This window comes from Chenopodium album, chromosome 6 (genome assembly GCF_948465745.1).
Source record: "Chenopodium album chromosome 6, dcCheAlbu1.1, whole genome shotgun sequence".
NCBI classification, from domain to species: domain Eukaryota; kingdom Viridiplantae; phylum Streptophyta; class Magnoliopsida; order Caryophyllales; family Amaranthaceae; genus Chenopodium; species Chenopodium album.
The window spans coordinates 1465177-1491023 of NC_137839.1; the positions used below are offsets into that span (position 1 = coordinate 1465177).

At 34.3% G+C, this 25847-nt stretch overlaps 3 protein-coding genes and 1 pseudogene across 4 annotated transcripts; 3 read left to right on the top strand and 1 right to left on the bottom strand.

Moving 5' to 3' along the window:
* Window positions 1–1874: 1874 nt before the first annotated feature.
* On the top strand, window positions 1875–3678 carry LOC145634209 (scopoletin glucosyltransferase-like). The gene has a single exon (XM_081685635.1). The coding sequence runs from the start codon at window positions 1979–1981 to the stop codon at window positions 3419–3421; it is 1443 nt and encodes a 480-aa protein (XP_081541761.1). The 5' UTR covers window positions 1875–1978; the 3' UTR covers window positions 3422–3678.
* A 13407-nt stretch (window positions 3679–17085) lies between these two features.
* LOC145636082 (uncharacterized) lies at window positions 17086–18045 on the top strand. Its single transcript, XM_081687533.1, has 2 exons — window positions 17086–17599; window positions 17726–18045. Exons 1-2 carry the CDS (start codon window positions 17086–17088, stop codon window positions 18043–18045), a joined length of 834 nt encoding a protein of 277 aa, XP_081543659.1.
* Window positions 18046–20741: 2696 nt separating this feature from the next.
* Window positions 20742–22214, top strand: LOC145634210 (uncharacterized). The gene is made up of 2 exons (XM_081685636.1): window positions 20742–21567; window positions 21706–22214. Exons 1-2 carry the CDS (start codon window positions 20763–20765, stop codon window positions 21999–22001), a joined length of 1101 nt encoding a protein of 366 aa, XP_081541762.1. The 5' UTR covers window positions 20742–20762; the 3' UTR covers window positions 22002–22214.
* A 1657-nt stretch (window positions 22215–23871) lies between these two features.
* On the bottom strand, window positions 23872–25791 carry LOC145636085 (UDP-glycosyltransferase 87A2 pseudogene; annotated as a pseudogene). The gene is made up of 2 exons (XR_014114011.1): window positions 25284–25791; window positions 23872–24994 (listed from the first exon to the last, which is right to left on the bottom strand). The product of XR_014114011.1 is annotated as a UDP-glycosyltransferase 87A2 pseudogene (transcript).
* Between the last annotated feature and the right edge of the window lie 56 nt (window positions 25792–25847).

The following is a 25847-nucleotide window of genomic DNA, read 5'->3' on the forward strand; positions in this document are numbered from 1 at the left end:
AATAACTAGAGTTATACAAGTGTTGACCACATAATCATTTTATTTGCTCCGAAAAAGATGAACAATACTTTATTTCCCTTATGGACATATAATTTGCGATAATCTTGATAGAACAATACTACTTGAAACCTATTTTTTTGTGATTGATATGATCTAGACGAAAAATTAGGGCTTTTTTTTAATCGAAATTAGGTTTATGCCACTGTTTACATACTCCGTATTTTGTATATTACTTAAATTTTCAAACTTAAAAAAATCTTTAAGAAAATTAAAATAAAATAAAACTAGAAAAACAAAATTTAAACAAAAAAAATATATATCAATAGAGTGAACCAAATCGATTCAAAGAAAAATAAGAAATAGATAAATTCCTTCCAAGTTAATAAATTAGCTAATTTGGGAATTAAATATTATAATTAACCGTTTTGATAAATATTTTTGTCAAATTAGTCGTTTTGGTAAAAGATCCTATTTCATGTGTGGTGGTGCTAATGGTTGAGCGGTGGTCGCACAATGGTGTTAATGGTCATGCTGTGGTAATGGTGATCTAATGGTGTAGATATAGAGAGAAAAATATAGGAGATATAGCTGAGAAAATGCAAAATTACTAACGCTATTAAAAACTAACGCTATATTAAAAACTAACGCTATATTTGGATAGAGAGAAATGGAGAAAAGGAAGCTAAGAGAAAAGAAATAAAGGAAGCATCATCCCTTGTTTAGACACCTAATACAAGGAGGGAATGGGAGGGAATAAGAATGATCCATTTCCCTCCCTTTTTAATAAAACAAATCTCTTAGCTAATTTAAGTAATTCTTTTAGTGAGTTTCGTGTTTGGTTAGAGGAGTACCCCCGGAAATTCATGGGGCGGTTTGTAATGACATTGATCGTTTGATTTAATAAATGCTAAGCTTGAAGTTGTGTCAGAAATTTGGAAGGATGGAATATGGAATGTGACCTCCTCAGCTCCTCTCACCTCCCTTTCTCTTATCTCTTTTTCCTTCCCCTTCGTTTCCCTTCACTATTCCTATCCAAACACAGTGTAAGTATTCTTTCCAACGAACTAATTTAGTGTTTTTTTTTTTTTGAACATATGGTAACAGCTCAAAATGCTAATAGAGCATTAGTAATTGAGTTGGCGAATAGTGTATAATTAATGGAAGAATCGAAGTTTTTTGTCACAGACTATTATCATATAATACTATATAACTATCCCCCATTTGAAATTAAAGTTTGAGGCTCTAATCAAAAGTGTAAAGCTAGTCAAGCAAGAATCGGATACAGCATTTATTTATGATAAATATGCATGTGTTTCGCAATATATAATTTCAAATATTCACTAATCAGTGATGTGCGAGCTAGTATATGGAATATCGAATCACTTAATTCGAACAAAAAAAATTTCAAATTGTTAGCTCCATTATTTCCAAATATTCGCTTTTTAAAAAACAAAATTAAATAAAAAAATAAAAAAAAATGTGTGAAACAAAAAATAATTTCAAATTGTTAGCTCCATTATTTCCAAATATTCGCTTTTACAAAAATAAAATAAAATAAAAAACTTGTGCGTTTGATTAGGAAAAAAAGTCCAACAAAAAAGCACCAATTTTCCTTATAAATTGTTTCCCTTGAGCAAAAAAAGATATTCTTTTACTCTTTTGTGATTGGTAAACAATATATCTATGCAAAATGATAAAGATCACAACATGGCAAAAACCAAATGTCACAATCTTATGTTATGGATTATGTGTCTAGTTTTGGAAATAAGGTGTCAATAATGAATATAATTAAGGATTCATAACATAAGTAAAACATTTGAAAAGTATGAAGCAAAAAAAATTACCATAAGTTATCACAGCAGTAAAAGATTGGAAATGAATAACACAATTTTTGTTTTTGTTTTTGTTTTCACAAATTGCTTTAGCATCACCCTATATATTAAATCTATGAATCACAAATAGAACAAAAGAACTCATCATGTCTTCAATGAGTAGTGTTGAACCACAAAATCTTCATGTAATCTTTTTCCCAATGATTGGCCATGGTCATATGATTCCAATGTTAGACATTGCAAAGCTATTTTCCAGCCATCAAGTCAAGACCACCATAGTAACCACCCCTAGCAACGCACCAACTTTTACAAAGCCACTAGAGAGCTATAGAAACGTCGGCCCGAAAATCGATATAGAGATCATCCCGTTTCCCTCCAAGGAGACTACTTGCCTTCCTGAGGGAGTAGAGAATTTCGAGCACGCAACTTCCCCGGAACTCGTGGCGAAACTGTGGAAGGCAACCTTGTTACTTCAAAAACCGCTCAGGGTAGTGTTAGAAAAATACAAACCTAATTGCTTGATTGCGGACAAGCTATTCCCATTTGCAACCGAAGTTGCAGCCGAATTTAATATACCGAGGTTAGTGTTTCACGGGACAGGCTTCTTTTCGCTATGTGCATTAGACGCTATAACGAAATTCGAGCCACATAAATCGGTTTTATTTGATGAGGAAGAGTTTGTTATCCCGCACCTTCCACATGAAATAAAATTGACAAGATTGAAATTGCCTCAACATATTCGAGAAAATGATAATAATAATGAGTTGGTGGAATTTCTTAAAAGTGCTGTTGAATCAGAGGCAAGAAGTTGTGGGGTTATAGTGAATAGCTTTTATGAGCTAGAACAAGATTATGCTGATCATTATAGGAAGGTTATGGGTAGAAGGGCATGGCATATAGGTCCGGTTTCGCTATGTAATAAAGAAAATAAAGCTAAATTTTATAGGGGAAAGGGTTCATCAATTGATGAACATGAGTGCTTAAGATGGCTTGATTCTAAGAGGGAAAGTTCGGTTGTGTACGTGTGTTTTGGCACCTTGTCCATGTTTTCGAAGTCTCAGCTTCGTGAGATAGCAATGGGACTAGAGGCCTCGGGGCAGGAATTCATATGGGTGGTGAAAGGGAGCAAGGATAATGAAAAGGAAGACGAGTGGCTGCCTAAGAAAGGACTAATTATAAGGGGTTGGGCGCCACAAGTGTTAATACTAGATCACAAGTCGATAGGAGGATTCGTGACTCATTGTGGGTGGAATTCGATTCTAGAAGGCGTGTCTTGTGGGATTCCTATGGTCACTTGGCCTATATTTTCGGAGCAATTTTACAATGAGAAATTGGTAACAGAGATTTTGAGGATTGGGGTTGGTGTAGGGGCAAAGGAATGGAGCAGGACCATGGATGACGCGATTGTAAAATCGGAAGAAATTAATGAGGCCATAACAAGAGTAATGGTTGGTGATGAAGCTTTAGAGATGAGAAGCAAGGCTAAGAAGCTAAAAGAAAAGGCAAGGTTGGCTATAGATGTTGGAGGTTCATCTTACTCTGATTTGAGTTCCTTGATACAACAACTACGTTCTTATCACTTGGCCTAATAACATTTTTTTGACTTCAAGTAACAAAATGTAATATGGCTGCATATTACGTTGCATGTTTGCCTATTTGAAATTCTTGTGTGATTGTGTGAGTGTTTGTGTGTGGGTTGAGTTTACATGCTCACATGTGCGTGCTTGCTTGTATGTTCGTCTTACAGTTTGTAATAATACTTTTATTAGTTGTTACAACGGTTGTTAGTTTGTTACTATGTATTTTTTTGTCTTAACCATACTTTGCTCACACGAGCGAAGGCAGATCCAAGAATTAGTGGAAATTACATAGTAGATCAGGGTGTACCATGCTCATGATACACTTGATGTTAAATAATGTGCTTTATATATTAAAATCCAAGTATTTTTTTTTTTCCAACATACAAGGTTTTTTTTTTTTTTTTTTTTTTTTTTTTTTTTTTTTTTTTTTTTAAAGGACATTTTGTAAAAAAATCTACTTTATAAAACACTTTTTTTTTCGAGAAACTACCTAATCAAAAAATATTGTAAGAAACTACCTTATTAAAGAGTAAATGTTGTAAGAGACTACCATTGGTCGAAAAGTCACCGTTGACTTTCATTTTTCGGCGTTGACCACATCACGTGCCAATCACGTGACTTTTAATTCACCCTTTCCCTCATTTTTTCTTAATACACACACATATATATATATACACACTGTGTATATATAAGAGCTGTCAATTCGGGTAAGCGGATTGGGTTTGGGTCGGGTCAACTCGGGTTGGGTCAATTAAGGTTAATTCCATAACCTATGCGGGTCGGGTTTGGGTGGGGTCATGCTTGAGTTGGGTCATGTCGGCTCATACTTCTTATCGGGTTTTGGTCGGGTTAATAACAAGTCGAGTTACATTCAAGTCGAGTGAACAATAGATCGGGTTTAATTCGGGTTTTCACAATTTAAAACGGGTTAGGGTAATTCTCGGGTTCGAACGAGTCAGGTTCGGGTCATTCTCGGTTCAAGTCAATAATTTGCGGATAAGAATCAGGTTGGGTCATTCTCGGGATTGAGTCGGGTTCAGTTCAAGTCAATAATTTGCGGATTATAATCAGTTCGGGTCTTTTTCTAGTTGGGTCATTCTCGGGTTCAAGTCGGGTTCGATTCAAGTCAATAATTTGGGGTTATAATCTGGTTGGGTCATTTAATTTCTAAGTCGGGTCATTCTTAGATTCAAGTCGGGTTATGTTCAAGTCAATAATTTGAAGGTTACAATCAGGTCGGGTCATTTCCAAGTCAGGTCATATTTGGGTTCAACTAACTATAAATAGATAATTATCATTTTTATCAAGTTAATTATTTCCTTTGACTATAATATATATGGAAATATACTAGAGAACTATAGTCTATAATTTAGGAAGATAATTATCTCCTTTGACCATACAACAAATATATACTATATTTAACTCTTAAATTTGAGGATGATGCTCATTTCTTTTGCCGCCCTGGACCGACTTGGTCTCTTAAGACAAAATGCTTTGATAAAAAATAATAAGGTGGTCTAAATTGCATTTAAGGTGAATTGAAATCGGGTTAGAAACAATTTGGGTTGAATTTAGGTCGGGCTAATAATAAGTCGTGTTAATTTCGAGTAGGGTTAGTAACAGATCGGGTTGAATTTTTTGGTTGTGTAAGTAATAAGTATGGTAAAATTCAAGTTGGGTTAATAACAAGTCGAGATGAATTTGGGTCAGGTCAATAACAAGTCGGGTTGATTTCGGGTCAGTTTTGTAACAAGTTGGGTTAAATTCGGGTCATGTTAGGAACGGGTTGGGTTGAATTCAGGTCGAGTTAGTAACAAGTCGGGTTAAATTCAGGTTTTGACGAATTAAAATGGGTTTAGGTCTATTTCGTTTCAAGTCGGGTTCAGTGCAAGTTAATTAAATTGACCGTTGTAAACCGATAAATCGGTGCAAGTTGTAAACCGGTAAATTGGTCGTTTCAAAGTAAATTGAATGGTTCCACACACCCAATTGGACTCCCGGAGGGTATTAGGGACCATGGTAAACATTTCGGCAATTTTTAATTCCAGACGAAAAAAAGTGAAATAATTCAAAAAAGTGAAGGCTAATATCCACTCTTTTTGAGAAATTTTAGAGGTTTCGGGGCCTGGTGTCAAAAAATCTTGAAATTCGATAAGATACATCTTGGGTTATATAATGCCGTTTGGAACCATATACGATCATTATTTGATGTCATAAATGTTCGTGGTAGGCTGGAATTATTGAAATCGGTGCAAGTTGTATACCGGTAAATTGATCGTTTAAAGGTTAATTGGATGGTTCCACCCACCCAATTGGACTCCCAAAGGGTATTAGGGGCCATTTTAAACATTTTGGCAATTTTTATTTCCGGGCGAAAAAAAAACAAAAAATTTCAAAATTGAAGTCTAATATCCACGCATTTTTGAGAAATTTTGGAGGTTTCGGGTCTTGGTGTAGAAAAGTATTAATATTTTAGGGGATATATCTTGGGGTCATATAATGTCGTTTGGAATTAACCATATATGATCATTATATGTTGTCATAAACGTTCGTAATAGGCTTGAATTAATGAAATCCGTGCAAGTTGTAAATCGGAAATTAAATTGGTCGTTTAAGGGCAAATTGGATGGTTCCACCAACCCAATTGGACTTCTGGAGGGTACTAGGGACCACGGTAAAAATTTCGGCAATTTTTATTTCCGGGAAAAAAAAGTCAAAAAATTCCAAAATTGAAGGCTAATATCCACGCTTTTTGAAAAAATTTGGAGGTTTCGGGGCCCGGTGTCGAAAAGTCTTGAAATATTAGTGGATACATCTCGGGGTCATATAATGTTGTTTGGAACCATATATGATCGATATTTTTTGTCATAAATGTTTGTGGTAGGCTTGAGTTAATGAAATCGGTGCAAGTTGTAAACCGGTAAATTGGTCGTTTAAAGGCGAATTGGATGGTTTCTCCCACCCAATGGGACTCCTGGACGGTATTAAATTAGGGACCATGGTAATCAATTCGGTAAATTTTTTTTCCTGGGCAAATAAAAAAAAAGAAGTAAATAATTTCAAAATTGAAGGCTAATATCCACGCTTTTTGAGAAATTTTGAAGGATTCGGGGCCCAGTGTCGAAAACTCTTGAAATTCTAGGGGATACATTTTGGGATCATTTAATTCCGTTTGGAACCATATATAATCATTATTTGTTTTCATAAATTTTTGTGGTAGGATTGAGTTAAAGAAATCGGTGCAAGTTATAAACTGGTAAATAGGTCGTTTAAAGGCAAATTGGATGGTTCCACCCATCCAATTAGACTCCTGAAGGGTATTAAGGACCATGTTAAACAATTCGGTAATTTTTATTTTCTGGCGAAAAAGTCGAAAATTTCCAAAATTAAAGGCTAATGTCCACGCTTTTTGAGAAATTTTGAAGTTTTCGGGGACCGATGTCGCAAAGTCTTGAGAATTTAGGTAATACATCTAGGGGTCATATAATAACGTTTGGAACCATATATGATTATTGTATGTCGTCATAGATGTTAGTGGTAGGTTTGAGTTCATGAAATTGGTGCAAGTTGTACACCGGTAAATTGGGCGTTTAAAGGCAAATTTGATGGTTCCACCCACCCAATTGGACTCCCGGAGGGTATTAGGCACCATGGTAAGAATTTCAGCCGTTTTTATTTTCGAGAGAAAAAAGTCAAAAAAAATCCAAAATTGAATGCCCGGTGTCGAAAATCCTTGAAATTTTAGGGGATACATCTCGGGGTCATATAATGTCTTTTGGAACCATTTATGATTATTATATGTTCTCATAAATGTTATTGGTGGCAGGCATGTTTTAATAAAATCGGTGCAAATTGTAAACCGGTAAATTGGTTGTTTAAAGGAAAATTGGATGGATACACCCACCCAATTGGACTCCTGGAGGGTATTAGGGATCATGGTAAAAATTTCGGCTATTTTAATTTTCGGACGAAAAAAAAGTCAAAATATCCACGTTTTTTGAGAAATTTTTGAGGTTGGGTACGATGTTGAAAAACCTTGAGATTTTAGGGAATACATATCGAGGTCATATAATGCCGTTTGGAACCATATATGATCATTATATGTTGACATAAATGTTCGTGGTAGGCTTGAGTTAATGAAATCAGTGCAAGTTGTAAACCGGTAAATTGGCCGTTTAAAGGTAAATTTGTTTTTTCCACCAACCCAATTGGACTCCCAGAAAGTATTAGGGACCATGGTAAATATTTCGGGAATTTTATTTCCAGAAAAAAGTAAAAAAAAAATTCAAAATTTAAATCTATGCATTTTGAGAAATTTGGGATGTTTCGAGGCCCGGTGTAGAAATATTTTAAGATTTAAGGGGATACATCTCTAGGTCATATAATGTCATTTGGAACCTTATATGATCATTATGTGTTGTCATAAATATTCGTAGTAGGCTAAAGTTAATTTAATCGGTGCAAGTTGTAAACCGGTAAATCAGCTGTTTAAAGGCAAATTGGATGATCCACCTAGACAGGTTTACTCTCGAAGGGTATTAGGGACCATTGTAAACATTACGGTAATTTTAAATTTCGGTCGAAAAAAAGTAAAAAATTCCAAAATTGAAGTCTAATATCCACGTTTTTTGCGAAATTTTGGAGGTTTTGGGGCCTGGTCTCGAAAATATTGAAATTCTAGGGAATACATATCGGGGTCATTTAATGTCGTTTGAAACCATATATGACCACTATATGTTGTCATAAATGTTCGTGGTAGGCTTAAATTAATGAAATCGGTGCAATTTGTAAACCGGTAAATTGGTCATTTAGAGGCAAATTGGTGGTTCCACCCACCCAATTGGACTAACGGAGGGTATTAGGGATTATGGTAAACATTTTGGAAATTTTTATTTTCGTGCAAAAAAAGTTGAAAAATTTAAAAATTAAAGGCTAATATCCACTCGTTTTGAGAAATTTTTTAGGTTTCACATCCTGGTGTCGAATAGCTTTGAGAATTTAAGGGATACATCTCAGTGTCCTATAATACTTTTTTAAACAATAAATGATCATTATATGTTGTCATACATGTTCGTGGTAGGCTTGAGTAAATGAAATCGGTGCAAGTTGTAAACCGGTAAATTCGCCATATAAAGGCAAATTGGATTGTTCCATCCATCTAATTGGACTCTCTGATTGTATTAGGAACCATGGTAAATATTTCGGAAAATTTTATTTACAGGCGAAAAAAAGTCAAAAAATCCAAAATAAAGTTTAGGTTATATTCATGCTTGTCGAGAAATTTTGGAGGTTTCTAGGCCCGGTATCGAAAATTCTTGAAAATTTAGGGGACATCTCGGGGTCATATAATGTCGTTTGGAACCATATATGATCATTATATGTTGTCATAAAAGTTCGTGATAGGCTTGAGTTAATGAAATCGGTACAAGTTGTAAACCGGTAAATTGGTCGTTTAAAGGCAAATGGGATGGTTCCACCCAGCCAATTGGAATCCATGAGGGTATTAGAGACAATGGTAAATATTTCGGCAATTTTTATTTACGGGCGAAAAATAAGTCAAAAAAATTCCAAAATTAAAGGCTAATATCCACGTATTTTGAGAAATTTTGGAGGTTTCAGGACCCGATGTCGAAAAGACTTGAGATTTTAATGAATATATCTTGGGGTCATATAATGTTGTTTGGAACCATTTATGATCATTTTTTGTTGTCATAAATGTACGTGGTAAGCTTGAGTTAATGAAATCGGTGCAAGTTGTGAACCGGTAAATTGGCCGTTTAAAGGCAAATTGGTGGTTCCACCCACCCAATTGGACTACCGGAGGGTATTAGGGATTATGGTAAACATTTTGGAAATTTTTATTTTCGAGCGAAAAAAGTTAAAAAATTAAAAATATTGAAGGCTAATATCCACGCGTTTTGAAATAAATTTTAGGTTTCAGGGCTAGTGTCGAAAAGATTTGAGATTTTAGGGGATACATCTCAGTTTCATATAATACTGTTTTAAACCATAAATGATCATAATATGTTTCCATACATGTTTGTGGTAGGCTTTAGTTAATGAAATCAGTGCAAGTTTTAAACCGGTAAATTCGCTATTTAAAGGCAAATTGGATAGTTCCACCCACCTAATTGGACTCCCGGATTTTATTAGGGACCATGGTAAACATTTCGGTAAATTTTATTTAGAGGCAAAAAAAAGTCAAAAAATTACTAAATTTAAGGTTATGTTCACGCTTTTCGAGAAATATTGGATGTTTCTAGGCCCGATATTGAAATTCCTTGAGATTTTAGGGGACATCTCATGGTCATATAATGTCGTTTGGAACAATATATGATCAATATATGTTGTCATAAAAGTTCTTGATAGGCTTGAGTTAATGAAATCGGTGCAAGTTGTAAACCGGTAAATTGGTCGTTTAATGGCAAATTGGATGGTTCCACCCAGCCAATTGGACTCCCGGAGGGTATTAGGGATCATGGTAAACATTTCGGCAATTTTTATTAACGGGCGAAAAAAGTCAAAAAATTCCAAAATTGAAGGCTAATATCCACGTATTTTGAGAAATTTTGGAGTTTTCGGGACCCGGTGTCGAAAAGACTTGAGATTTTAAGGAATATATCTCGAGTTCATATAATGTCGTTTGGAACCATTTATGATCATTATTTGTTGTCATAAATGTTTGTTGTAGGCTTGATTTAATGAAATCGGTGCAAGTTGTAAACCAGTAAATTGGTCGTTTAATGGCAAATTGGATAGTTCCACCCAACCAATTGGACTCTCGGAGGGTATTAGGGACCATGGTAAACATTTTGGTAATTTTAATTTCCGAGCGAAAAAAGGAGAAAAAAATTCCAAAATTGAAAACTTAATATCCATGCATTTTGCGAATTTTTGAAGGTTTCAGGAATCGATGTCGAAAAGTCTTGCAATTCCTGGGAATACATCTTGGTGTCATATAATGTCGTCTGGAACTATGTATGATTATTATATGTTGTCTAAAATGTTCGTGGTAGGGTTAAGTTAATAAAATCGGTGAAAGTTGTAAATTAGTACGTAAATTTGTCGATTAAAGGCAAATAAAGGGTATTAGGTACCATGGTAAATATTTCGTCAATTTTTATTTTCAGGCGCAAAAAAGTAAAAAATTTCCAAAATTGAAGGCTAATATCCAAGCTTTTTTAGAAATTTATGAGGTTTTAGTGCTTGTTGTCGAAAAGCCTTAAGATATCTGTGAATACATCTTGGGGTCATATAATGCCCTTTGAATCATATATGATCATTATATATTGTCATAAATGTTCGCGTTAGGCTTGAATTATTGAAGTCGGTGCAAGTTGTAAATCGGTAATTATTCGCCTTTTAAAGGCAAATTGATTGGTTCCACCCACCCAATTGGACTACCAAAGGGTATTAGGGACCATGGTAAAAATTTCGGCAATTTTTATTTCCGGCAAAAAAAAAAGTCAAAAAATCCAAAAATTAAAGGCTAATATCCACGTTTTTTGAGAAATTATGGAGGTTTTAGGGCCCGGTGTCGAAAAGACTTGAGATTTTAGGGGATACATCTCGGAGTCATATAATCTCGTTTGGAACCATATATGATCATTATATCTTGTCATATATGTTCATGGTAGGCTTGAATTAATGAAATCGGTGCAAGTTATAAATCAGTAACTTGGTCATTTAAAGGCAAACTAGATGGTTCTACCCAACCAATTGGACTCCCAGAGGTTATAGGGACCATGGTTAACATTTCGGAAGTTTTTATTTCCGAACAAAATAAAGTCAAAAAATTCCAAAATTGAAGGCTAATATCCACACCTTTTGAGAAATTTTGGAGGATTCGTGGACTGGTGTCGAAAAGTCTTGAAATTCTAGGGTATATATCTCGGGGTCACATAATGCCGTTTGGAACCATATATGATCATTATATGTTGTCATAAATATTCGTAGTAGGCTTGAGTTAATTAAATTGGTGCAAGTTGTAAACCGGTAAATTGGTTGTTTTAAGGCAAATAGAATGGTTTCACCCACCCAATTGGTCTCCCAGAGGGTATTAAGAACCATGGTAAACATTTTGGCAATTTTTATTTCCAGGCAAAAAAAAAAGTAAAAAATTCCAAAATTAAAGGTTAATTTCCATGCTTTTAGAGAAATCTTTAAGGTTTCGGGGCTAGTGTCGAAAAGAAATTAGATTTTAGGGGATACATCTCGGGTTCATATAATGTCGTTTGGAATCATAAATGATCATTATATGTTGTCATAAATATTTGTGGTAGGCTTGAGTTAATGAAATCGGTGCAAGTTGTAAACCGGTAAATTGGTTGTTTAAAGGCAAATTGGTTGGTTCCACCCACCCAATTGGACTCTCGGAGGGTATTATGGACCACGGTAAACATTTCGGCAATTTTTATTTCCGAGCGAAAAAAAGTAAAAAAATTTCAAAATGGATTAAGGGCAACGAAATATATCGACGCCCAAACTCTGGTATGTGCAACGAAAACGTGATTCGTCGCCCAAAACAGAAAGGGCGTCGACCCTTGTGCAACGAGCCCACGACGAGTTCATCTTCGTTGCATAAAGCTTTGGGCAACGAATTTGGGTCTTTGGGCGACGAGTTTTTCCGTTGCCCAAACTACTTTTCCTTGTAGTGTTGGGATGTTTCGAGGCCCGGTGTCGAATAACTTTGAGATTTAAGGGGATGCATCTAGGGTTCATATAATGTCGTTTGGAACCTTATATGATCATTATATGTTGTCGTAAATGTCCGTAGTAGGCTTGAGTTAATTTAATCGGTGCAAGTTGTAAATCGGTAAATTAAATTCTGTTTAAAGGCAAATAGGATGGTTCCACCCACCCAATTGGACTCCCGGAGGGTATTAGGGACCATGGTAAACATTTCGGCAACTTTTATTTCCGGGCAAAGAAAATTAAAAAAATTCCAAAATTGAAGGCTCATATCCACGATTTTTGAGAATTTTTTTGGAGGTTACGGGGCCTGGTGTCGAAAAGCCTTTAAATTTTAGGATATACTTTTCGAGGTCATATAATGCCATTTGGAACCATATATGATCATTATATATTGCCATCAATGTTTTTGGTATGCTTGATTTAATGAAAATCGGCGCAAGTTGTAACCGGTAAAATGGCCGTTTAAAGGCAAATTGGATGGTTCCACCCACCCAATTGGACCCCCGGAGGGTTTTAGAGACCAAGGTAAACATTTCGGAAATTTTTTTTCCGGGCGAAAAAAAGTCAAAATTCAAAAATTGTAGGCTATATCAACGCTTTTTGAGAATTTTTGGAGTCTTCGGGTCCCGGTGTCGAAAAGTCTTAAAATTCTAGGGAATACATCTTGGGGTCATATAATGTCGCTTGGAACCATATATGATCATTATTTGTTGTCATAAATCTTCGTGGTAGGCTTGAATAAATGAAATCGGTGTAAGTTGTAAACCGGTAAATTAGTCGTTTAAAGGCAAATTGGATGGTTCTACCCACCCAATCGGACTCCCACAGGATATTTGGGACCATGATAAACATTTTGGCAATTTTTATATCCGGGCAAAAAAAAGTCAAAAAATTCCAAAATTGAAGGCTAATATCCATGCTTTTTGAGAAATTCCGAATGTTTCGAGTCCCGGTGTCGAAAAGCATTGAGATTTTAGGGGATACATCTCAGGGTCATATAATGCCCTTTGGATCCATATATGATCATTATATGTTTTCATAAATGTTCGTGGTAAACCCACCCAATTGGACAATTTTTCAGCCCACAATAATGAAAAAGTTGTTGATTTTTACGAAAATGACCTCATGAAAAATAAATTTCGTTTGTTAATATGAGTTCGGAAAATTCTACCATACAGACAATACAAAGCTGAAATTAAAGTTTGAGGTAATAATCACAAGTATAAAGCTAGTCAAGCAAGAATTGGATGCACCATTTATAAATGGTAAATACTAAATATGCATGTGTTCAGCAACATATATATAATCACTAATAAGTGATGTAGGGAGTATATGGAGTATCGAATCACTTAATTCGAACTATAAATATTAGCTCCTTTACTTTTTTTATAAAAATTTTATTTATTTATTTATTTATTATTATTTTTTTAAATAATGTTAGCTCCATTACTTCCAAATATTCGCTTTTAGTTTATTTTATTTATCTTGTGCGTTTTTTTTTAATTTTTTAATATTTTTTTTTGGGGGGGGGGGGGGGGAATTCCTTTCAAACAAAAAAGACCATTAAGCAAAAAGTTATTCTTTAACTCTTTTGTAATTGGTAGACATTATACATTTGCAAAATGATAGAAGTCACAACATTGTTTGTGAGCGCAGCATTCCTTCTCCCATTAAAATCTCTAGTGAAGTTGGTCTTACCTTCTTCCTCAACAATTGGATGTTTTGGGAGTTTCACTTCCATCAAACAACATCGTGAAGAGTAGTATTTTGACAGTTGTATAGAAATACTACATTGAGTTTTTTTTTATTATATAAGAACAAATATCAAGGTCAAATATTAACATAATTCTCATTTGATAAACATGTATTATTTATCAATGTGATAACTTGTATTTCCTTCTATTTTTATAGTAACTTTAAGCTATTTAAGGTTTTAATTTTATTTTGTAATAAGTTTTATTGTATTTTTATGTGTATTTTCTAATGAATAAATGACATAAAAAACTAATATGGTCAATTAATCTAATACGTTATATATGAGCAGCCCCGTTCCGGAAAATTTATGGGCCCTAGGCATAATGTAAGAAGAGGGCCCCCTACGTAATCAATTTTTTTTATACGCAATAGATTTAAATAAAAACACAATGAAAATAACTTATATTATTTAAATAGTAAGTCTCGATACACAATCATGACTTTGCATAATATTTTTATAAATTTCTCCCTCCTAAAAAATCAAAACAACCGATTTCTTCTAGCATTTTTTGATGCAAAATCATGTAAAATTGTAGAATCCGAAGTGAGCATATATGTAATTGGCAGCAATCTCAAATTTCCACAACTCTAAAATACTCAATTTAACTGATTGATAACCTGTTACAATTCAAAACAGAAATTAGAAGTTTGAAACATGATAAATTTAATAAATACGGAGTAAAAAACAAACAAAGGAAAAATTGTATACCTTTGCCTAATCGGTAACCAAATAAAAGGATCAATTTGTCAATGATGCCATGAAATTCATCATAAACAACCAATAATAAGAAGAAGATGAGAGTTGAATATTTGGTGATAGATGAATTATTTTCGCTGATATTTATCTTGTATAATATTTTAGCCGTTGCCATAATATTAATTAGCCAAAATTAAAAGGCTTGAATTTCGGTAATGAAATAAATTTGAAACGGTGTATTTGGGAAGATTAAAATTCTGGAGATAATTCTCATAGAAACTGGTAGATAGAAGAAGAAGTGAAGCGTTGCATTGTAATCTCCACCTAAATTGACAACTAATTAATATACTAATTTAATATTAATTGCTAAAAAAAAGCAATAATTATCTTCTTATCTTTTTAAAACTAGTTGCCTTTTTTTTTAAACAAGTACGAAGCACATTTCAATCAGTATAGAAGCTGAATTTTTTTTATTTCTGGGGCCCCTTTTAGCGTGGGCCCTAGGCCGCCACACTCAGGGCCTACCCTCAGGGCCGACCCTGTATATGAGTGTTTTTAAGGGTAAGATGTAAGCTAAATAAATAATGACTTTTATTATATAAGGATAACTTTAAATACTTTTAGGGTAAATTAACCTATTTACAATAAAAAAAAATTTAAAAAAAAAAAAAAAAAAAAAAAAAGCCTGTTTTATTTAAGGAAAAGTTATTTTATGAGGCTTGCCTCGCCAATAGCTCTATGACACAAGCATAAATAAAGAATTAAGAGATAATAAAACTTATCACTCTGAAAACTCTCGACTTTTCTCTCTCCTCCTTCGATTATATAGCTTCCCTTCTATATATCCTTCTCTATCTCTGATCCCTTCAATAATGGATGGGGCCCACCAAAAACGTAACCCTCACTGATGTGCCGTAACCTCATCTCCATCGTTCTCCACCATCATCATCCCCACCAACATTCCCTTTGCCCTTTTTCTTGCTCCAACAAACTCAAGCATAAACTAAGCTATTACAGAAGAGATCGTATAGCCCAAATGAAAAAAGCTATTAATAGGTTATCTCAACCAAAAGTTTAATCTGATGATTGAATCCCAAGATTGGATTGTATGTATATTCAATCATGCCCCTCACATGAGAGCCTTTGGGCTTAAAATGTGGATGCAGCATAGACATCCTCACAACCAACGATAAATATTTCACTTGAAAGTGGGGGGTGGATCGGATGAGATTTGAACCCGTGACCTTTTGTGTCACATTAGCTCTTAATACCATGTTAGAAGACTATTTAAACCAAAAGTTTAAGCTGATGGTTGAGGCTCAGAAATATGTTTTATACTCTATCAATCCCCCTTACATAAGAGCCCTTTAAGCTTAAAATGTGGATACAGCATGAATCCTACACATACCCTGCGCGAAATATTCCTCTTGAAAGTGCACGATTGATGAAATATGAACCTGTGACCTTTTTGTCATTATGGCTCTGATTCTATGTTAATGGACCATTTCAACCAAAAATTTAAACTAATGGTTGAACCCCAAGATCGATTTATATACACTATCAATAGCTACAATGGATAGAAAACAAATAATAAAGAAAACAAAATGATGAAGTAGTTCTCATCTTTAACAAAGAATGGGGAACCAGTTTTCCATTTCCAAACAATGTTAATGAAATAAGTTGTCTATCTCCTTAGAGAAGAAACTCTATCTATTGTGATTTATTTACATCCTAACATACACTATCATTCAACGATGATCTAGGAGATGGAGGGATGGTTAGTCCTTCTGTCTCCTTCCCCCCCCCCCAACCCCCGAGTGATGGGGAAGGGGCCCGGGGGTAGGGGTTCCGGTTCCTCATCCTCCCATTCTTGTGATAGGGTAAAGGCCCTCCTCCATATCTTATGGTATTTAAAAAAAAAAAAAAAAAAAAAAAAACATTCAACTACTCTCTAAAAACTGACGCTAATTAATTCGGTTTGGGCTAACTCAAACCAGCAGTATAGTTGATGCCTTGCCTATCATCAGAAATAGTACAGGGCCGCCATTGGCAGTGGCACAATTCTTCTAGTGTTGGGTTACGGGGTATAGAGTTTGATTTTTTATCTTAGAATTTTTTCTTTTCTTTTTAAATTTCACTTACTTTTTCTCATTGAAATTGTATGGTGTAATAATAGAGTATAAAACATATTTCTATGTCTTAACCAATGGCTTAAGCTTGTGTCTAAATGATCCTCTAATATGGTATTAAAAGTCAACGTGACACAAAAGGTCACATATTCAAATCTCAACCACTCTATTGAGGATATATTTTGGTAGAATATATTTTTGGGGAATATTTCATATTATCTTTTATATTGTTTCCTAATTTCTAGTAACCTAATTAAGGTAATTCTAGGAATTAGCATTGTATATATGTTTTGCCCCAAATCAATGAAAGTTAAGCTGTGAGTTTACGTAATTCTACATGGTATCGGAGCAAGGTTAATTTTTTTTTTCTCCACAAATTTTTCTTTTCGTGATACACCATGGCCGGGGGTGATGAACCACCACCACCGCCACCTACAAAAATTGAGTCTAACTCACCTTATTACCTTGGACCGCAAGATCGGCCGGGGGATTACATTACATCACAACGTCTAAAATTAGACAATTTCCATGATTGGTCTCATGCCGTACGAATTGCTCTATGTTCTCGCCGGAAATTCGGGTTTCTTGATGGTAGTATCATCTCTTTTGAACCGCTGTGTACGAGGGATGATTGGGTTACAATTCATTGTATGTTGGTTTCTTGGCTAATGAATACTATCGAACCAGAGGTAAAATCAATGCTTTCTCATTATGATAATGCTAAGAAATTGTGGGATGATTTACATGAGCGTTTTGGTCTAGTTAATGGCCCTAAAATTCAACAAATTAAATCTGATATCAATCGCTGTGAGCAGCCAAAAACCATGACTGTCGCAATGTATTACAGTAAATTATCAGTTTTGTGGGATGAACTTGATCATAGACTTGAACCTTTGATTGTTTGTAAGTGTGGTAATTGTACGTGTAATGTTGGAAGACAACATGCCGATAGACGTGACGGGGATCGTCTTCAATAGTTCTTGCTCGGGCTGTACTCCGATTATTATGCCCCTTTACGCTCTGCCTTACTCTCTCAAGATCCCCTGCCCACCTTGAACAGGGCATATCAGCAAGTTTCTCAAGAAGAAAAGGTGCGAGGCTTCTCTCGCGTTAAAGAAGACCCTGCTCCTGCACTAGGCTTCGCTGTACGGGCTGGTGCAGGGAGGGGGCGTGGCAGCACTGATCGTTCGGTGCCGGTGTGTGAGAAATGCAAGAAAGTGGGTCATGAGACCGTGAAATGTTGGTCGGATAAAATTTGCAATTTTTGTAAAAAGAGGGGGCATGAGCTAGCTAGGTATGAGGAGATTTATGTCGCATCCACATTTCAAGTCAAAGGACTCTCATGTAAAGGGGTGTGATAGATTATATAAACCGATCTTGGGCTTCAACCATCATTTTAAACTTTTGGCTGACGACCAAGAATATGTTTTATGCTCTATCATGGAGTATAATACTTAATTTATTTTTATCAATACTCCCTCCATTTTTAATTACTTGCTCTAGTTCTCCTTGTGCGGAGTTTTAGGAGAAATTGAAGAAAGTAATAAAATATGGAGGTAGTGGAGTTGTTGGAAGAATTAAAATTGTAAAAAGCAAAAGTAGTTTAGATAATTAGGGAGAGAGAATATGAAATCAAAAAAATATGATATATGTTGGGTCCACTAGTTGAGATAAATGAATTAAATATTGTAAAAGCTTTTCAAATTAAAAAACGGAACAAATATTTAAAAACGACCGAAAATAAAAAGTAGAGTAAGTATATAAACACGGAAGAAGTATTTGTTAGAATAAAAAATAATATCCAAAAAATACGCGTCTTACAAATAGTGTGGAAATGCAAGCCTCACCACTTCACTGGTCACTATTCACTAATACTTGGTGTTATTGAAAAATCTGTGCATAATTTTACATTAGTTGATAAATTAAGTCCAACGTAGTATATTCTACTATTAGACCTAAATTAAATTTTTTTTTCCACTCAAATGAGCATAAGAAGATGTCCAAATATGCTAGTGTTGTTTTATTCTTTTTTTTTTTTTTAATAATTTGCTATTGTACTTTATTGAAGATATGAAAGCATCTTCACTTAAAGGGCGGGTGATGACAAAAAGGATTAAGATCTTTATCATATAAAAGCACAATGCACAAACCAGTAAACCACATAACACCTCCCCCTTTTTTTTTTTTTTTTTTTTTTAACAATGTCTCATGTTTAACCCAAAAAAAAAAAAAAAAAAATGTCTCATGCCATCTCTCTCTCTCTCTCTATATATATATTATATATCATATAACTAATATATAAAGCTAAACTTTTAGACAGCTCACCATAGGGATACTTACTACACTCAAATCACTATAGGGATACTTACTACTTTCAAATAATGTAGATTTATTGAATTCAATAACAAAAACATAAAGAAACTAAAGGAAAAGGGTATTTTAATCCTATAAAACACATTTTTTTTTCTCGAACCATAGAGAGAAAAATAATAGAGAGGAGACGACTAAATTTAACATTTTAAATTGGATTCTTGAGCACATATTCACGTGCACTTTACTTGTAGATTGTTGTGAATCATTCACTTTTCTTCCTAGCCCGATTAAAATTCAATTTCTCCTACACAAATGTTTTTATTAGTAGGAAATATGCCAAGTCGACCGCGTTATGGATTACAAGCGAATAAAAGGCTCATTTGGTATATCTTATTTTATCCAAAAATATTATAGTTTTATTTTATTTTAATCTATTTAAATTTATATATAATTTAATCTGAATTAATTAATTTATTTTTGAAATTCTTTTATTTTATTATTTAGTATGAGCTAATTTTATTTGAATTTTTCGTATTTATATTGTCTATACTTGTTTTACTTTATTTTATTTGAAATTACATTAATTTATCTAAAATTATTTTAATAAATGAGATTAAATTAGTTAAAATATGATGAAACAAAAACACTCTAAAATTATATTCGTCAAAGTAAAATAGGAGGACTGAAAGAGTCAAATACTTAACATGAAATTTAAATTAAGTTTGGGTACGGAAAATGAAATATATATTCTTCCTTCATTTTTATTTACTTAACATATAATCCATTGGTATGCAATTACAGAAAAAGATTAGAGAAAATAAACATATACTAAATAAAAATATGTTAATACCTTAAATAGGGTGTTTAAACATCGACCTAGACAGTAAAGATGGAATAGATCGAACTAACCTCAAACTAGAAAAAGGACCGAAGAGAATCGGTTTGGTCTTTAGATTGAGATATATTGATTTTAGGTCTTGAGCCCAGTTCAAAACCCCTTTAAATGGATCTTATTGGACTAGACCAATTTTTTGTTTAAATTATGAATAAAACCTATACACTCTTAATTTTGACAATTTGATTGACTTAATATGATGAGAGGTAAGTGGATAGTTTGAGTATCAAAAAATTATAAAACAAAGCTAATGGAGTTAATAGTTTATTAACAAGTAATAGATAAATAAATAAATTTATAAATAAATAACTTAATAATAATAAACTTAACTTTTTGTATCGATATTATTTAACAACTAGATATGACATTATCTATTTTCATGCACAGACATCAATTAGAGTTACAAATTCTCTATCTTTCGTTAGCAAAAGAGAAAATCTAGATTGTAGCTAGATCTATAAAACCGGAGAATTCATTTTTAAAATAAAAAAAGTTTCACATGTGATCTCATTTGAATTGTTTAATGTTTAATTTCATGTAGAGTATATACTTCTGTAAACTCATCAAACTGTACATAGCTTTATTAACACACGATATTATTAAAAAATAAAGGAACATTATATTGAAAAAGCATATGTAGATATGTGATGGAGAGTAACGATCAAATGATAAAGTAATTATGCGTATGATATCGCGAATGACGCTATATAAACGAGAGCACCCCGAACATTTTATTACCATCACAACTCATAAGTAGCATTTAATTGAGTTGTTCTTTGTCTTCAAAAAAATAACCAAATATTCATTATTAACTCAATTTGAGTGTTTAATTTGAGTATTTTTGTGTGTATTTGGAAAAAGAAAAAAATGGGATACTTAATGAATGGAAATGGTGTGAATGCTTTGGAATGGCCCAAAAGTCCAACCGAAAGCACTGATGTTTGCGATGCAAACTCCCCTCTACTAGCCACGGGTGAGCTACGAGTCCTTAACCAAATCTTCCAACCATACGGCCTTCGTCGAGCCTTCAGTGGTCGTGTGGTGACCGTGAAGTCATTCGAGGACAATGCAGTGGTGGTGGAAGCAATATTTGCAAACAAGTTGCACGAGCCGAATGTCCTAGTCATCGATGCAGGGGGGAGCCTAAGGCGGTCGATGGTTGGAAGTGTTCTAGCCCAAATGGCACATAACATGGGGTGGGCTGGGATTGTTGTAAATGGGTGTATAAGAGACATTGATGAGATCAATTCGATTGATATCGGGATTCGAGCCTTAGGGTGTGTCCCGGTGAGGTCGTCTAAGAAAGGAGGTGGTGAGAAGAATGTTACGGTCCATTTTGGTGGAACTTTGATTAGGGATGGAGATTGGTTATGTGCTGATAGTAGTGGCATTTTGGTGTCTAATTGTGAGTTATCTGTTCTTGGCCCAACTTATAGTCCTATTCTTCATAAATATGGGACTAATAATATGAATTATGAGGGTACTTTCTATTACACTCATACCATTGCTGACTACACTAGCCCAGCCGAACGACACCGGTTGTTCGCGGCTCACTTTCTCGACGATCTCAACTTCCTACCGAAGTACCTCCCTAAGTCATTTGAGAGCATTCAATACCTTGTTGGCGACTCTACTACGGTTGGGAGTGTCAAGCTCATCAAGTTTCCAAAAGGTATTGTTTTATCTTTGTTGTGATGTAGACGAAACCTGATCTAAAATCATATAAAACTATAAAAGTATCATTTGCATGACTTTATATACCATCTAAGACAAATGACATCTAAAATTTTATGGTAATTTAAATTTGCAGGGCATCCGTTCAATTATATGAAGAACAAAGTGGATGAAATCGATAGTGATAACTTCTACATCAAGTACACAACAATTGAAGGTGACATTCTTGGGGACAAATGGGATCAAATTGAGTATGAAGTGAAGATCGAACCTTCGAATACCGGAAGTCATTTTAAGTTGATAGGCTACTTCCATCCCAAGAAAGATGTCATGCCTACAGAAGAGGATGTAAAATATGGCCAAGAAGAGCTCAAGAACATACATAAGGTTGCTCAAGAATTCCTCTTCCTCTACCCTCACCTCTATGCCTGATGAGGTCAAGAGTGAGTTATTGATTGGTTACACTAATAAGTGGACTCGACTAGTATCAATACTATAATTATGTACCCTAATAAATGTATAACTGGTATGTTATAATTTTAATCAGCTGAGCATTAGCGATTTGAATACAAATCTTGCCCTAATTAACAAAGAGGGCGACTATAAAGGCATTTTATATTTCTATAAATGTGTTTTGTACTCCGTTGTTATTTGTTATACATCCTCTGGATTTTTTTTTTTTAAATCATACAGTACTATTTAAATTAGGGGGCATGTCAAAATTGCCCATATGATATAAGCAAATGAAAGAAAAGGAGAGGGGATAACAATGGTTGTAATTATTTATAGGGTCATCAAGGTATATATGGTAATTAGGCCTTGTTCACTTCACCTTAAAAAAATTATATTAAGTAAAAATAAGTTCAGTTCAGTAAAATTAATTTCAGTTCAGTAAAATTCAGTTATTTTAAAGAAGAATTATAATAAAAATCAGTAAAAATAATTCAGTTCAGCAAAAAATAATTTAAGTTTAGTAAAATTAATTTAAGTTCAGTAAAAAAAATTTAAATTCAGAAAATATAATTTTATTTTAGTAAAAATAATTTCAATTCAGCAAAAATAAGGTAAAGTGAACGGTGACTTAGTGTATGAACACAAGTAAAAGTCATAAAGTATACGGAGTACCAAATAACAAAACGGTGCAATTAATATGTAGTAGGTGGCCAAAAGACAAATGATGCAATTGAAAAAATTGAGGAAGTAGTATCCTTAATTGATTTGGTTGCCAATAATAAATAATCCCTAAATTGAGTTAATTGTGACAAATTTTTGGTCATGGCTTAACAATACCCCCTTTTGTTCCTTAATATTCAACCTAATATCTAACTGTCTTGCATAGTATTCAAGGTCCATACTGATGGAATAATATGAGTTGGTTACGTCCATACTGATGGAATAATATGATTTGAATATTATTCCATCAGTATGGACCTTGAATAGTATTCAATATCTTAACTGTCTTGCCAGCGACGAGGGTCTTGCTCAAGGTCAATTAATGCTCTCCTCTCAATTGTCCATGGACGTAATCAACTCATTATTGTTGAACCATATAAAATTTGTGTTTTTGTCATTACAAGAAAAGATGCGGTGTTAATAACGATGAGAAATCGAGTCATATAAAAGAACAATTCCGTCGCATACTCATCGAGGTTCGTCTACTTGACACCTTCCATGCGTCATGAGTAATGATCCCGTCGCAATTATGTTTGGACAAAATCCCACTGTATGGATCGGGTTCGCTATAGCTAGAGGGGCCCAGATTGTATCTCAGCTCCCCACCAATTTCTTGTAAATTGATTGACTATGTAAGTTTTTTAATAATAATAATAATAATAATAATAATTGTGATTAAAGCAAATATAACAAGACCCTACATGACAATATTTTTCCTAGCTTGAACATAAATTACAAAAGATGGCTTAATTGGAGTTTGCAATAATATCATACTTCTTCAATTCGAATTTTGAAATATTGCACCACTTGCAATTTAAGACAGTTTTCACAAATATTGTACCACATCCATTTAAAGCAACCAAATGTCAATGTTCACATCGCAAATACTCAATATAACTTTATTTAACACTTGATTCTTTAGTTTATGTTTATATATATCACATGGTTAATTTTGTACCCTTCTCTCTTTCTTTCTTTTTTTTTTTTTTTTTCTACTACCAAAAAAATTGTGCCCAACCTATATGGTGCGACAATAAAAGAGCGGGGGAAATACTTAAAAATGTTATTACATTATAATAATGATAAGGAGATAGTAATCCCCTAGCCTCAGTTAATTTCTAGTGCTCATTCAAACTCAAATGTTTTATTAACGATTTTTAAAAAACAAACAAAGCTCTTCCAATGTGCAGTAACACACTGATACACACTCTTCATGAAAATACAAACCAAAGGAATCACAACCCACTATATAATGCTTACATAAAGATATATAAGCTGATGATGGTGCAACAGAAAATAGAAACAATTAAAAGCAAAGAAAGTAATTAAAGTTAGTGCTTAATTAGTAGCATTTTTAGTAGAAATTTCTGATAGAAATTCCCCAACATAGTGTTCAGCCGTGCTATCTTTAGCAATTGCTGCCCAAACCACTTGCTTAAACTCCTTAGAGTTCTTGTGCATCTCTTTAACCTCCTCGCTTTCGAAATCCATAAACTTGATCACAAGCTCCTTAACTTTCTCTCTTTTAATCAGAACATCCTTTTCAATTTTATCCCTTAACCTCATCCCAATCTTCCAATCCTCGACCACTAACTTGCTATACATGGGTTGATCAGTAGACAAAGGGAAAGTAAGCATTGAAACCCCGGCGAAAGCACTCTCTAGAACAGAATTTAACCCAGCATGGTTAAGAAAACCTCCTATAGATTTATGATATAACACTTTCATTTGATCACACCAAGGGACTATGAGCCCATCTTTATGATCACCACATATGTCCTTCAAAAATGATGTTTCTTCTCGGCCTACGAATAGAAATGGCACTCGGCTATCACACAAGCCGAGTGCCAGTTCTTCCAGTTGTGCCATAGAAGGTGAGAGATGACTTCCTAATGAAACATATAATACTGACTTTTCAGGTTGGGAGTTTAGCCATTTTATGTAATCGGGTTCATCGTCGAGGCAAGGATGATCACTTGTTTGGTTATTTTCGGGTTTTGGGAGAATAATGGCGGGACCTATAGGGTAAATGGAGGTAGAAGGTAAGATGGTTTTCATAGCATCGATTGCTGGCCTTTCGAGCTCGTCGAGAGTTCTCAAGATGATGAATTGTGCTTTAGGCATGTAAGACATGGCATCCAGCATAAGGTCTAACATCCTTTTCTTGTACGAGTGAAGCGCTAGAGGAAGATCTGCTAAACGCGTCGATCCAATCCCCGGGATATAGTCTACTCGTTCATCTCCTCTTTCCCCTGTTCACAAAAAAAAAAAATTAGAAGGTAAGAAAAATAATCATTAGGAAGCCCTCCTTAGGAGAATTACTAATAATTTCGAAATTAGTAAAACTGAATCATATTGCACCGATGCTGTTAAACGGAAGAATATTGTGGAGAAAATGGCTTAGCTTTTGTATTGATATTACAAAATATAACCCAACTTGCCTAAAACTCCTAATAAGATATAAATACAATATTAACATAAATACACCAAACTGACTCAAATATATGCACCTAATAATTTCGAAACTAGAAGGTAGATTACCTATCAAGGAGTCGAGTGGATAATGATTGTTGCTCACAAAAAGATGATAGTGGTGAAGAGCCGGAAACAAGCATGCCAACAAAGGCCAAAATGAAGCAACTGGAATGTTCCTTCTAGTCCCAACACCAACCACCCACGGAAGAAAAGTATCCGCGATGATCACATTTGGAGGAGCTTCAAGGGCATCAACAATCCGCTCAACGTGCTCTTCCATCTTGGTGTACACAGCATGGAGGAAGCCTTCATTGTCAGCCCCTCGAATGTGTTCCGAGGGGAGGACATTTGGAATGGTGGCAAAACAAGCATTTTCCGGCTTGTCATTCGGGTTGATCAATGTAACCCACTCCTCAGTGAGTACAATGGTGAATGAAATATCTAAATTTATACTCGATGAAGAGGAAATGAGTTGGTTGCACAGGGTGAACATCGGATTTATGTGACCTCGACCGGGGTATGGCACTATCACTATGTGACAATTCTTACTAGTAATAGTTTGTAAGGAAGCCATTACACTTGTATATATGAATCTTAAGGCAAACTTTTGTTATTTTATGGATTCAAACA